General features: G+C 50.3%; 1 protein-coding gene across 1 annotated transcript; it reads left to right on the top strand.

Moving 5' to 3' along the window:
- Nucleotides 1–516: 516 nt before the first annotated feature.
- On the top strand, nt 517–8,148 carry ZNF488 (zinc finger protein 488). Its single transcript, XM_036103174.2, has 2 exons — nt 517–597; nt 6,572–8,148. Exon 2 carries the CDS (start codon nt 6,729–6,731, stop codon nt 7,698–7,700), a length of 972 nt encoding a protein of 323 aa, XP_035959067.1. The 5' UTR covers nt 517–597; nt 6,572–6,728; the 3' UTR covers nt 7,701–8,148.
- Nucleotides 8,149–15,128: the final 6,980 nt, after the last annotated feature.

Here is a 15,128-nt window from a genome sequence, read left to right as displayed (position 1 = left end):
GTTTGGGAGATTCCCGCGGCGCTGCAAAGACGCAGTTTGCGCGGCGGCTCAGCGGGCAGGGGGAAGAACTGCCCGGACGCCGCGGCGATCCCCGCACTAACACCCGGGCGGTAGCCTGGGACCCGCGGGCCTCAGGGAGAAGTCGCGGCGTCTAGGGCGGGTGAGCAGCGGCAGGGGCGCCTCCGCCGTGGCCCAGGCGCCACCTCTCAAGGCACGGGAGCTTTTCGCTGGGTGGGGCGGCCAGCGCTGGGACGCTCCCCCTCAGCCCAGCTGCTGCGAGGCGCCGGGCAGAGGCCGAGTCACCTGGCGGCGGGCCGGGGTTTGCGGAGCGGAGCGCGCCGGGCTTACACCCCGCTCACCTCTGAGTAAGTCGCGTCGACGCGCAGGCCCCTCCCGGAAGGGGCCGTGGCGGGGGGGGGGTGGGTGGGTGGCTGCCCGAGGCCCCGCCCCAGAGGCGGGAGCAGTCCGGGAGGGCGGGGCCCGGCCGGCCCCCGGGGTTCGCGCGCCAGGTTCCGACTCTTGTGTGGTGCGGTCCGACCTGGAAGCGGTCGGGGCTGTCAGCGCCTCTCCAGCGCCCAGCGCCGCGGGAGAGCCGAGGTGAGACGCGCCGTCCTGCACCCGGGACAGGCGGCGAGTGGACGTGGGGGGCGCGATTCATCCCACTTCTGCTGGCCTTTCCCCAGGGCAGAGTGCGCAGTTCTGCCCTTGACTGCCCGGTTCTTTCCTCCCCTCGGGCGCCGGCTTCCTTCATCTCGCCCCCCCCTTTTTTCTCCTCGTTACCCCCAGTCCCTGCCTTCTGCCTCTGTCTTTTGTCTCCTTGTCTCTTCCTGTTTCCCTCCGTCGTCTATCTCACTTTTTCTTGTCTGCCTCTTCTTCATTACCTATTTTCCCTGCCCTACCCCTTCTCTTTTTCCTTCTCTGTCTCTCTTGGTCTTTCCCTTCGCCCCACCCTCCACCCCCCGCCCCAGGAATTCTGCCTTTTGATTTTTTTTCTCTCCTAGGATGACTCTCATTCATCCATCTGTCCATCCACCCATCCTCCCTCATCCTGTGTTGCTCTGTTATACTCAGCCAGAGCTTGTGCTGGGTACTAGGGTAATAATAGTGCATCTGTCCCAGATCCTTTCTCCAAAAGATTATATCCAAAGATTTGGGCATTCAAGTGCCTGTTTTGGGAAAAATACATAAATGATCTAGTTATAAATATCTGAGATTTAGGGTGAGCTGGAAGAAAATACTTGGTTTTAGAGACAAGGCATTGATTGAGTCGTTTTCTTGACATTTGCCTGTAATAACAGGCACAGAGAGCACACCAGGAAGCTAAATCCTGCAGAAACATTGAGGGGACACTGGGGCCCACACCATCCTTCCTTGGAAATAGTGTAAGGCCAGGTTGATAGGGAGGGAAGAGGTGGAATTCAGAGCTTACTTGTGGGAAGACAATAGTGAGGGCTTTTCATGTGAAACCATTAAGTGAGAGTTAAAATATGAAATTAACTGTGTATTTCTAAAATAGATACTTGTCAGTGCTGCTGATGTGCAGAATTTAAGTTCCATAATTATGCTGAATCAGACAGGCATTTTATAGCAATTATTGTGGCATTTAAGATTAATGTTATTGTGTACATTAGGTAGGACCACAGTTGAAAATACCCTCATCTTAGTATCAAGGATTGTCTTAGACACATACTAAGTGAAGAAATCTAGAAAAACAAATCCAATTAATTTGGGGGAAATAAAGTAGAAGTATTGTATATTAAAGCAATGTTTTGCTTCTTGTTAAAAATGTGATTTTGTCAGAGAGATGTGATTTCGTTGCTTTATGATATTTTTATGACATATAGCTGTATGTTCAAACACACATACACACACACCATATATATATATAAACTTGTTTGTTTTTAAAGCTATTAATTACCACCTAACACAGAAGTTTTTTTTAATAAAGAATTTAACCTTTTGGTTTATTATGATTTTTAATGATATTTCAGTTCATTTGACTTTTCAGTTGTTACGGGAAAGAAAATGTGACATTACATAAATCACACAAACAAAAATGAAATATGATGGAAGAGGATTGCAATGTGTTTATTGACAGAAAATTTTCATTTTAAATCAAAGAATGTTGGACAAATTCTTAAGTATATGCATGGAACTTTGATTCGGGAGGTTGTTTTCTGCACTTAAGAGTCAAATTGACTTTTAAATCATTGTACCGCTGACTTCCAATGTATCAGAACTCTGGAGGGGTGGGATGAAAGGGATGCTTTGCAAATGATTTGAAACCATCATGTCTGCTTTGCTTAGCAGATTTCTTTTTCAGAAACCCAGGAAGTGACAACTTTTCTTTAAAACAGATAATCACAATAAAAAGATTTTTTCAAGGTTTTGTGTTGAGCTGCAATGCTTTTAAATTTCCTCTCCTTCTTTGAGTAGGCTGTATCTCTCCTTTCTAGTAGATAATGATGCTATTATTGGCATCAGGTAGAGTCTGGCTGAGCAGTTTGATATACAAGCCATGGACTTTCCCCGGAAGGCCGCCACTGGGCTTGGTCTACATGGCCAAGTTGTGTTAGGACTCCAGCCGACTGCATTATGGGCCTGGTGTCTGGCTGCATTCTGGGAAAACTGCATTTAGTTTTGCTTGAACACAGCAGACATTGCTGCTGAAGGGGTCTAGGCGGACAGAGAGCCTGTGGAGATTGGCTGGGAAGACCTCTTCTCTCCCAGCTCTGTGGCATCACCAACCAGCCTCCAGGAAAGCCTGGATAACTCTCCAGTTTTAATTTTCTCAGGGTTCCAGAGCTAGGAGGGTGCATGTGTATTTCCCGTTCAGGAAAACCCAGGACGTCACAATCCATATGTAGAAGAGGTGGATAGATAATTATCCTCTGGAACCTTCCAGAATGGTCTGAGAAGCACCTCCAAGGTCTAGGGAAACCAAAGGATTAGCGCACAGTAGATATTATCTGCTCTTGTTTGTTTTAGCTAAAGAGGAAGGCAGACACAGGAGACACTAGTTGGTGGTATACATGGTATCACTGAATAAGATCCAGTTTCTGAGTGAGATACAGCTTGGATAGGCTGGAGGCTGGCCAGCTGACAGAGGTTGGAGAGTACCTTCAGATACCTCAGGAAAAAGAGGTCACCCGGTTGTTGACTAAAGGTTCTTTTTTCTGCGAATGAAGAGGGAAGGAGGAAAACAGGCAGGCCATTGGGTCACTCATTACACACTACTGGGCACTGGTTCCTGGGAGCACATGAGTAGAGGAAGGTCAGCCAGGAGGTTGACTGTTACCCTTTGCTCTAGTGCGATAATAATGAATAAATTAATGCTACCTAACATTTATTGAGCCCGGCTCTTTAACACTTCAGATACATTAATCCATCTAATCTTTACCAACCACCTGATGGAGTAGGCCCCAAGGTGATCCTTTTTTTTAGAAAGGGTCCTTTTTTTGGATGAGAAAATAGGCAGAGAGAGGATCAACACCTTGCCCGTGGTCACAGGATTGGTAAGAGCAGAGTTGGGTTTGGTCAAGGCATCTGATGTGAGAGCCCATGCACTTATCCTCTATGTGATACACGGCTTGATGATAACGTGGGATGGCCTGGTCATAGCGTGAACAGAATGTGGCCAGGTGAAAGAATGATCAGAGTCTGCACTCGGTGCCCTGGAAATGGGTAATAAACAAAGACACATGTGCTTGTAACACTGTGAAGTGAGTAAGGCTTCATTTCCAAGAATGTAGCCCTTCTTGCGTTCGTTGGAGGAATCCTCACTGGTGGCCCAGGAAGGTTGAGAGCCTGAGGGAGAAGTATCCTGTATGATAGGGAAGGATGGATGTGGTCAGACACCATGTAAACTTGGGGAGCACAGATTCAGAAGGTCTCAAAGATCACTTATAATCCCATGATCTAAGGGCTCAGAAATGTTGGAGAGTCTGGGATTGAAATCAGGTTCTTTCAATAGGAAGACCACGGGGTGTTACTGAAAGATGTCTGTGTGGCTCAGGGGGTTTCTTGCTAAGCTCAGACTGAAAAGATCCAAGGAGGATAAGAGAACCCTTATCAGGACACACACAACAGAGTGATGAGGATGAGCAGATCGTGTCAGGGGTGAGAGCTCAGAATGAATTGAGGCTATTGAGGAGAGTGGAGGGACAGCAAAGAGTCCCTTAACATTGCACGGGAGCAAGGAGAACAAGGGCTGCATAGATTCACCGGAATGTCTGGCAGAGAACCATCCTCCAGTTGCAAAGGGCATTGGTCGGTCCACGTAGGAAGAAGGAGCGAGGCAGCACCAAGCAGCTGTGCATGTGGTCTCCTGACCCAGAACTCACTGGCCAGGGCATGATGTGACCCCAGAGATGACATCATGCATCTGCACAGGTCATCTGAGAGGTGGATCACAGGAGAGGTGCATGAAGCCTGGAGCTGGATGAGACCCAGAGTCTGATGTTGACCCTGGGAAAGGGCCTGTGAGTCATTTGACAGGAAGAGATGAGCATCAGGAGCTGGCACAGGTTCACTTGGGACAGGCCACGTCAGACACACATCATTTTCCTCTTTGAGAGGCTTCCATCTGGCAATGTCACAGACAGAGTGGACCGGTTAGATGGAGCCCCAGAGAGAGTGTTGTAGGACATTATTTGCACTTGCCTGAGTGACCTTAGCCCAGCAGTGCTGATGCATGGGAGAGAGGTGAGCCTCAGGGAGCTTGGTTATGCCAAAGGTCCCCAGTCAGTTCAGTACCCTTGTCACCTTCTTTTCTTCTTCTCCTTCTCAATATTATTATTATTATTATTATTATTATTATTATTATTATTATTATTATTTTATCTCCTTTTCTTTCTCCTCCTCCTGTTGGTCCCATTATTATTATTAAGATTTGAATAATAAAATTGATGGAACATGGAGTTGGATGGATATCTAATATAGTGATTGGCAGAATTCAGACCCACAATGGTCTCAAGAAGCTGGAAGGCAGTGCTGCATTTAGCAATGTGGCATTTGGCAGGTTGGAGATGGATGCCCTTGGGTTGAATCATGCAGCTTCCCTCATGTGGTTACTGTGAAAATTCCACGCAATAAGGCATATGAAGCCTCTGGCATCTCTGGCATGTGTTCACCTACATAGTCTATAAACGGTCACTTCTATGTTTACATGATGAAGCATCCCTGGTAGTAAATATTTCATCCTGCAGTAAGATCCCATGTTCCAGATTTGAATGCTGAAAACAGAGTTGTCACATCTGTGGCTCAGGGCGCTCTGGACATTTCTGATGACTGGGTCTACATGGCTGTGGATGGCAGAGGTTGCCTGAGCTGAGAAGGCAGCCCAGTGGAGCTGTCTGCAGAGGGGTGCAGGGTGCAGCAGGACCAGGAGGACAGTAGCGTGGGCGCCTGCCCAGGCTTGGGAAAGACAGCCTGTGGTTCTGAAATGTCATCTGGAGAGCTGTCTGAGGCAGAGCTGGGGATAGAAAGAGAGACAAATTGGGGGGGGGGGGAGTATGTGTGTGTGTGTGTGTGTGTATAAGTGTGAGTGTATGTATGAGTGTGTATATGTGAGTATATGTATGTGTGTATATGTGTTTGTTTCTGTGAGTGTATGTGTATTTGAGTGGGTGAACGAAGATGTGTGTGTGTGTGCATGTCAGTCTGGTTCAGCCAGTGCTGCTCACCAGCTGGGGGAGAGTGGGCGGGGGGAGGCTTGAAGAGGGGTGTCCTAGCTTCAAGAACTGGCCGGTGGAGTTGATTAGGGAAGGGCAGGGAGGAAAGCCTCCCCAGCAGGGCTGATGGCACTCTCTCCTCCTCAGTGCCACCTCACATATGGCCGTGAGTGTCTTTCCTCCAAGCCTTGAGCACCTCCAGGGCAAAGTGGAGGCTGGTCTACCTGAGTAGGTCCAGCAGGTTGGCACAAGAGGACAGTTGACAGGTGAGCAGAGGAGAAGGAAATGGATTAATGTCTGAGGAGAACCAAGTGTGGGCACTCTGGTGAGTGGCTACGGGGCAGATCCACGCTTGCTCCAGGGGCAGGGCCAGGTGGAGAAGAGGGGGCTGCCCCCCAGGAGTGGGAGCGGGGCCCAGACCCACCCTGGCATGCCTGGGCATTTTATTGTCCAGCCTTTACCCTCTGGCCACCTGTGCTGCCGGAGCTCCACTCCCAGGTGCTCGGTGTCCTGTCATGTCTGATTCTGTGGAAGAAAAATGGACACACTGAGCAGCAAGACTACTCCAAACAATGAAAACTTTCATAAGTCAGGGTGCAAACACGTTAGATTTGTCAGCTGGGTCGGAGCTGCCCGGTGGACACGTCGTGTGCTGTGGGAACACAGCAGCTGCTGCCTGGATGCTGGCAGGTGCAGGGGCAGTGCTGAGCCTCGCCCCTGGGTGGCAGGGTCACGTGGCATGGTCCTTCCTCCGTGATGGAGTCCTGGAGGTGAAAGCAGGTGGCACAGTGCTCCGAGTCAGGGTGAGCTGCTGCATCCGTAGTAGTCAGGCTTCTTTGGATGCACACAGCAAAGATGAGGAGCGCATGTCTCACTGCTGTTGCTTCCTCTCCGTGCAGTGTCCTGTGGTCCAAGTGTGCTGGCGCAGCCAACGGGGGAGCGCTCCAGTCTCACGGCTCCTCCCTGGGTCAAGCCCTCTGGAACACCAAAGCCCCTGAAGACTGACAGCCGTTGGAGCATCCACCTTGGCAGCTGGCTCACACCCTGCTGGTCAGCATGGCTGCTGGGAAGGGTGCTGTGCGGAGCTCTTCAGCTGAAAACAGATGGCGGCTTAGTGAAGCCGACCAGGGCAGGGGTTGCAAGCCAGTGCTGCTGGCGAAAACCAACCACCTGGGCTCTGAGGCTGCCAGAGGTGGTGGGGGCCAGCATGAGGCCTATGCTGAGCTGGTGCTGTCAGCAACCCCAGGCAAACTCAGACTGGGAAAGCCAATGGCCCAGAAGGTGTGCTGGGAACAGGGGCAGAGTGCCTTCACGGAGGTGCCTCGGCTCAAGAAGAGGCTGGAGAGTGCGCAGGCCAAGGAGAGGGAGCATGGTAACCCCACAGGCTGGCCTGTCCCCCAGCAGCTGACACAGGAGATCCCCAGGGATCCAGCTGGCAGCAAGGTCTTCTCTTGGCCCAGCGGAGCCCAAGGGGAACCGAGAAGCGCCTTCAGCAAACCATCCAGGTATCCAACAGGGAGACCTGGGCCAACCTCTGCCTTCCAGGCAGAGGGACACGCAGATGCCCTTGGGGAGCTGTTGGGACTCATCAACACGGTAGATGTCCCTTGTTGGGGTCAACTTTCAAATTCTAAGTTTTTGGTGGGTGATTTCTGGAACCTGCAAACGTTGTCACAAAATGTTCCTGTCTGCAGTGCTTTCATGGGTGCCCCCACACTGTGGCTAAAGCATGCCACTGGCCAGATACCCACACACTCATCCTCCTCCTCCCCTGCCTCTTGGGCTCTGCTGCGACCCACGTTCACCTCCCTGGGCCTGTCTACCCAGAACTGGTGTGCAAAGTGCAACCTGTCCTTTCGCCTGACCTCCGACCTGGTCTTCCACATGCGGTCCCACCACAAAAAGGAGCATGCAGGGCCTGACCTACATTCTAAGAAGCTGAGGGAAGAGGCCCTCACATGTCCCATTTGCCATGAATACTTCCGGGAGCGCCACCATCTGTCTCGGCACATGACTTCTCACAGTTAGCCAGTGACCGTGGAGCAAACCTGTAGGGGCAGCTTCTAAGATTTGGCAATGAGCCGGAGATGGCTTGCTGGTGTTTTCTTTGAAAAAGCTGGTCAGAGTTGTCTGCAGGGCTGTCTGTATTGGAGTTCATAGATGAACACCTCGGTCATCATTTGAAAAAGAGAGCCCTCAGCTGTGATGTGTTTTGATGGAAATAAAGTCATGCAATAAAATGATATGCTTTGTTAACCTAGGGCATTGGGACTATGAGGCATGAAGTGGAGGCCCTGCTCCTGTCACCATTCTGTTTGTTCCTTGGGGAGGCAAGTTTGGCACACAGCATGAGCTTTGGAGGCAGACAAACCTGGATTCAAATCTTTCACATATTAGCCCTGACCTTGGACACATTGCTTTAATCGTCTGAGCCCCAGTGTTCTTAGGTGACACTTGTGTCTTAGGGATGTTGTCAGGGTTACATGCGAAGGTGTGTGGAAAATAGCCAGCATGACACTTGGCACAGTGTGATCACTGATTAAATGATATTATTGTCCAGATCAGTCAGGTGTTGTTAAATAACAAAATCTCAGTGGCAAACAACTCAAAGCATCTATTTCTCACTCGAGGGTCTATGGGTTGGCTGGGTTGAGTTGGTCTTGGCTGGGCTTGGCTCTGATCACAAATTATCTTTAAGTTCATCTTTTACTCTAGGACTGATGGGCTTCCCAGATGATATTTCTCTCGTGTTTATGCCAAGAGCCCAAGAAGGAAAATCCAAATACACAAGCAAACCTCAGGTTTCTGCTTGAGTCACTTTTTCTTTTTTTTTGAGAGAGAGAGAGAGAGTGCAAGAGTGTGGGGGGAGGGGCAGAGAGAGAGAATCTTGAGCAGGTTCCATGCTCAGCATGGAGCCTGACACGGGGCTTGATCTCAAGACCCTGAGATCATGACCTGAGCCGAAACCAAGAGTCAGACGCTTAACCGACTGAGCCATCCAGGCGTCCCTTGGGGTCAATTCTACTAACATCCTCTTAGCCAAAGCAAGTCAATGGCCAAGCCCAAAGTAAATGGGTGATATGTGCGTGCTACCCACAGTGAAGCCATGATGAGGGAGCGAATGTGAAATCCTACTGCAGGGGCATGAAGAATTGGGACCAATAATTCAACCAACACTCGCTCCATGGTTCTTCACATTCTGAATTCATGAAAGGGGGCAAAAGGAACAACACACCCACCCACCCACACACCCCTTAGCTCTCAGGAAGTGATGATGTACAACGGTTTAGGCTTAAAACACTGTGAGAATTAAGAGAGTTCTGGCTACCAGTATCTACTGCATGTTGTGTTTCTCTCAGTAACTGTTCTGTTTATCTGCATTTGTCCTTGCAAACCTCAGGTCATAAACTCTGATATAACTCAGGCCAGTTTGTGTGAAGGCCATCAGCTGGGAGTTCTTTCGAGTCAGTGAGTTCTTTCGACTGGTTTCCACTTCCCTTTCGGGACATGTTCATTTGATCTGCAATTTTCAACCCTCTGGTGGGGCCTCTGGCACAGAGCTCAGGCTGTGGTTGGGAAGGAGCTGGTGGGGGCGTTCAGACAGCGGCCAGTGAGCCATCCAAACAGCCCCCAAACTCGACCTCTTCTCTCCCTCTCCATGTGCCAACCTGGTGCAGGCAGCAGCAGGTCCCACCTGGCCCACCCTACCCCCATCCCCCTGACTCACCTTCCCCTCACCTTCCACCCACACACCCATCCATTCTCCACCCATAGCCAGCCATTTATTCACTCATTTATTGACCTCCCCAGGCACCCCTGCTGTGTCAGGCTTGGTGCCAGGCCCTGGGGGAGGCCCCTGAATTCTGCCCATGGTCCTTGTTCAGGGTATGCAGCCTAGCGTACAGTGTGACAGATGCCAAACAGAGGCCTGTGTGGGGCACCAGGCACATGGGAACAGGCCCACATCAGACCTGTGGGAGGGGAGGACAGTGCTTCCAGAGGCCTCCTGAGGAGTGGGGGCAAGAGCAGATCATCAAAGTCCAGCAGGTGCTGGAGGTTCAGATGGAGGGCGGTGGCTGGGGAAGAGGGGACCAGAGCTACAGTGCTGTAGGATGCTACAAGACCCATGTGAGAACCGAGTGAGATGGTGGCCCTCTGAGATGGAGACGGAGGAAGGCTTCCAAGGACAGGAGTTTGGCCCAGGACACAAGAAGGCTGGATCTGAGAGGCACTTTGAGGAATCCTCTGGCTGCAGAGGGAAGGGTGGGCTGGAGGAGAGGAGAGGATCCCCTGAAGGAGCCTCTGCATCTGGAAGGAGCCAGCGGTGCTCGCTGCAGGCACCAACAGAGCAGCTCCATTCTTGCAGGGAGGTTTGGAAGCCCCCTCCCTGAGAGAGACATGGGCTTTGTAGGATGGTCCCTTTCCCCACAGAAGGGGGCTGAAGCTTCAAGGAGCCTCCTTCCCCCGCCATCCCACGTGGGTAAGGAAAGGGTGCTCCCTGGAGTGTGAACCTGGAACCTGGAGGCTCCACATGATGCACTGACGTACATCGTTGCATCTGCCTGATGTGCACAGGAGGTAGATCTTTAATTCCCATGTTAATGCAGAAGAAACTAAGCTCCAAGAGGTTAAGAGTCTTTTCTAAGATCATAGGTTCTGGAGAAATGGTGCAAGAATAAGGTCCCAGGACCACCCAACTGTGAGCTCACATCTTTCCCAGCCTGCCATGCATTTGCTCAGCATGTGGTTACATGGCATCGTGGATGGTTTAAAAATAGGATCGAGGGTCAGGCAGTGACTACTTCTAAAATTTCGCCTTGCATCCTGCATACACTCCCACATTTCCTATCACCCTTTCCTTGAACACTTTTCTATTATCTTGTATGCTACACGAGTTTACTGATTTGTCTTATTTACTGTGTCTCTCCCATTACTGGAGCATAAGCTCCATGAGGGATTTTTGGTTTTGTTCACTGCTGTATCCCCAGGAGGAAGAACAATGCAGGAATGTAGTAGATGTTCAACAGACATTTGTTGAATGAATGAATGAATGAATGAATGAGATGCCTGGTTCCAGTCTCACCCCTGACAAACCCTGAATCAGCTGCTCATAAGTGTTTTGACATCTATCAGATGGTGTGCACAGCTGTTCTCTGTGCAATCTATTGGATTGGTCCATATTTCTGTGAAATCACTTTGAAAGGCACAAGTGCATTATACTAAAAATCAAAATTTGGAATGGAAGGGGACTCTAGAGTTCTCCTGCATCCTCTCACTTTATAGCGATGAGCACTGAGGTCCACTGATGATCAGACCTGCAAAGTGATGCAGGGCAAGTGGCAGTGAGGTCAAGGCCAGGACCCCTGAAATGTCAGCCTGGGCATCTTCCCTGACCTGCCCACATGCTCTAAGAACATTGGCTGTAACCACACGCAGAATTACTATTAGCAGTGACCCCATCATTTTCAAGCAAGGGAGACATTTTAAAAAATATTAAAGCTAACCAAATAAAAGTTATGAAGAAGCGTAACGGAATGTCTTTCCCCAACTTTATAAGAGGCAGTTTATTTTAATAAAAACTAATGGACATGCAAGTTGCTTTGCAGCCATTGAAATTGACAAACTCCAAGATGACTTATGGAAATGATGACTTACAGTTTATGAAAGTGGCAGCTCCTACTTGTCACCAGGCTGGGTTCCCAAAGTCCCCTTGGCAGTCAAATCCTGCCTCATCCTTTCTTCTCTCCTGCCCTTCCAGAGTAGTCACTCTGAATCATGACTTTGCCCAATCTCCGTCTGCCACCTTCCATACTAGTTAAGGGTTGGCTGGTGATGTTGCCACAAAACATCACATCAGCAGGTGAGAATTTTCCTCTTTAAGTCTGGGGTAAGAATGATCACATTCCTTAAATTCTCTATATCTAATTTAATCTGCTCTACACCCCGATCCTGTGGTTCTGGTAAGATATGCAGTCTGTCATTTTCAAATTCCTCCCCTGTCTTTCAAGTTCACAGAAAGTTCCCCCAATGTGCCCCGCCTATGAAGGTAGCCTCCCTGAGAGTCATACGGTCTCCCCATGGGGCTCTGGTGTCTTTGTCTCTGTCCTCCAATGTGTTCAGTCTCCTCCCCTCTTCCAGGATCTTGGGCCTTGGTGCTTTTCTGGCCACGTTGTCATTACAGATGTCACACAGAAACCACGGAGTCAATGAACAGAAAGGCTTGGCTAATTTCTTGGAATAGGCGAGGGAAAATCCCTTCTAGTGGCTGGGACAATGGCAATGTCTATCTTAATCTCCCAAGCAGCAGCCATTCAATTAAGATTTATAAGAGTCCCCAAAATGTGCTAATGAGGCTGAAATAAGACATTCTGAATTCAGGTCCATTTTAGTTCTCAATTATAACCAAAATCTGCTCCTCCCCCTCCCCTGCCACCCACTTTTATCTGCAGGAGAAGTAAAACCTTAACAAGGCTGGGATCCTGGATTTCAGCTTCTGGCCAGTTCCTGAATCTTAGACCTTAAAGACAGGGTATCCTACTCAAATGACTCTATAATTAGATTAATGAACGTGAGTGAAGTCCACTGGGCTTAGGGACAGGGAGAAGAGGAGAGAGGGTGGGTCTGATACCTAGAATTCCTGTGTCCTGGGTGAAGGAAGTCTCTTTAGTGCCAGGCTGAATGCAGGCCTCAAGAGAGGCTAGAAATCAGTACTGTATGTGAAATTAGTGATTCAGTTGGTTTTTAAAAGCTGATGGCCAGAATAGCATGGACTTAAAGAAGCACATTAGTGGTGATGGTGATGGGGAGGGGGAGGAACGACCAGCTGGAGACCCCTGAATCTATTATGTATCCAGACTTGGAAGAGTCTGGTAACCTCACACAAACCGCCCTATTCTTCTGGGCCTGCTAACCTCACACAAACCGCCCTATTCTTCTGGGCACAAGAAGGAACTCCCACAGAGGGCTGAACCTCACCAGTTGTTCCAAGGTGAAGGGTGCGTCCTCCCTTTCCTTGACAGGTGCTGGCGCCCCCTGGAGGCAGCGGGCCTCCCCTGAAAGCCACTTCTTGTAAGAGAAGGTTTTATATACCCTGGTTAATTGCATAATTTTGTTTTTGTTTTTGTGGTAGAAGTCATGAGAGAGGACTAAAAATCAAATAGTAAGAGATGAGTCCCATAGGAAAAAAATGTTTTATTTTTTAAAATAAATTATGCTTCCCAGGGTAACATTTTGATTTGTGCCACTTCCTAGGAGAGAATTTCCAGAAACCAATTTTGAATGGGGGTTGGGGCGGCAGTACATTCTGGGAGGAGGGTTGGGGTTCCTTAAATTTAACATTTTCTTCCCTGGCTGTCTTGTGTTTTCCTGGGGCAGGAGACAGGAAGTCAGTGGCCTCTGATACCCTTGCTATTCTAAGCCGCTTGCATTAGCAAGCTATTTTCACTGACAGCTACCCTCACCAGCAAGGAGGCAAGGAGGTCCTCAGGCCAGATGGCCGCTAATCCTATAGGACCCAGGAGGTGCGAGACGGGCGCCCTCCAGTGGGAATCTCCTAGGCAGGCTTCTTTGCCCACAAGTGTGATTTGGGTTGCATCCTTTTTTTCTGAGCCCTGTCCTCTCATTGCATTCAAGCTGTGTGGATAACCAAGGCCCTCACTGACAGGCAGACATGCAAACACGGCTGCGTGTAGGGCTGTGTAGGTAAGCAGGAGGGTGAGATGGAAGGAGAGCTGGGGTCTTCCCCTCTGATGCTCCACTGTGGTCCCTCGCTCCGGCTGGACCGGGGACTTTGGACAAGTCTCCAGCAAGGATCCTGATGGTGAAGGTCCAGCCTGTCTGTGGGCTGGGGTTACCTTGGGGGATGGGGAGGACAGGCTGGCCCCAGCCCCTCTCACTGCAGGTCAGTGGGTGCCTTGTGGGGGGTGGGGCGGGCCTCAAGCAGGGGGAGACCTGAGAAGGTTGCATGGCAGAGACCTGAGAAGGTTGCATGGCACAGAAATGGGGTTAGGAGTCTGTGGTGGGGATTTAAGAACCAAACCAGGACCCCAAAACAAGGGAGGGAGAATGGCAGGTGGGCCCAGAGCAGAGTGCAATTAACTCAGACAACTCATTATCCTGGTGATTGTGTGGACACAGCGGGGTGGGGGTAGAGAGGAGGGATTTCGGGTTAGCTCTCAGATCTCTGCCCTAATTTCAGGAGGGAGGTGTGGCTGTGCACAAGAAGGGGTCTTGGGGACAGGAGCAGGCCTTGGCCAGGCAAGGTAAGAGAAGGTAGAGGTAATGAGCTCATACTGGGACATCAAGAGCTCAAGAGGCCTGTAGTCTATTGGAGCAGAGGCTCCTAGGCAGCTGTGGGTCACCTGGCTCTGCCACCGGAAGAGAGGCCTGGTGGGATTTTGTTTTCCTTTTCCTTTTTCTCCAGTCTTCTATCTCCAAGCAGGTAACAATGCAAGAAAACCACCTCAGAAACACTGACCCTTTCTCTTTGGTCTGAACAGGACCCTTTTGGTCTACTTCTCCCACTTCAGGCCCTCTTCCCAGGGCCTCTTCATGATGTGGTAGAAACAGCAGGGTTTTTGGAGCCAGACAGATGTGGGTTCAAAGCTCACCTGTCCCCTAGCCCAGCTGCACCAGACAGTGCAGTTTGTTGTAAAAAAAAAAAAGTCTGTGGTTGATGGAAGCAGAAAAGGATGCCTTGAGAGGAGCCTGGCCTGCACCCAGCATTGGACGGGCAGGCTGAGGGCTCAGGGTGGACAGTGGGCAGGAAAAACGAGCTACTCAGCAGGACCTCAGCCATGGTCAGGCAGGGGGACGGCCTCTGGAGGACGTTGCTGCCACCTCTGCTGAGTGGGGTCATGACTCCACAGCCCTGCATGCTAGGCATCTGACCACTGCTGCTGCCCAGCTCCCACTTGCTTGAACATTTAACTTGCTTAAACAGATGAAATATTCTGCACAGGAACCTCTGATTGGCCCAGGAAGGACCTCGTGCCCATACCCTGGTGGCCAGGGTGATGGGAAAGTGAACTTCTGGTGTGTCCAGCTTGATGGCGGGGGAAACGGTGTCAGATGACATTGGCTGGACAGTGGATTAGCTCATTTCGTCTTCATAGCCCTGAAAGTGCTATTATGTCTCTCATTGTCCAGATGAGAAAACCAAGGCCCAGAGAGGTGAAGCAACTTGCCCAGGGTTGCGCAGCTGGGAAGTGGCTGGCCTGGCCTTTTCCCCGGGACAGGTTCAAGATGGAACCTGGGCTCCCAAACACCTCACTGCTCTTAGTGAGTCTGTTTCCCACAGGTTCACATGGGGAGCGCTTCTCTGAACGCTCAAAGGGGGTGCATATGTTGGGTGGCCTAAAGGACACGTGTCCTTTGTGCTACCTGTGTGACCTGTGAATTTGTGAGCTTAATTGAGTGTCAGCTGACTCCTGCGGAAACGGTAAGAATGGTTGTCCA

Source organism: Halichoerus grypus, chromosome 7, assembly GCF_964656455.1.
Source record: "Halichoerus grypus chromosome 7, mHalGry1.hap1.1, whole genome shotgun sequence".
Taxonomy (NCBI): Eukaryota; Metazoa; Chordata; class Mammalia; order Carnivora; family Phocidae; genus Halichoerus; species Halichoerus grypus.
This window is presented reverse-complemented; position numbering and strand designations above follow the sequence as displayed.

Bases quoted from the DNA above. Each gene is read 5' to 3' on its own strand.
- ZNF488 (XM_036103174.2), top strand. From the start codon at position 6,729: ATGGCTGCTGGGAAGGGTGCTGTGCGGAGCTCTTCAGCTGAAAACAGA.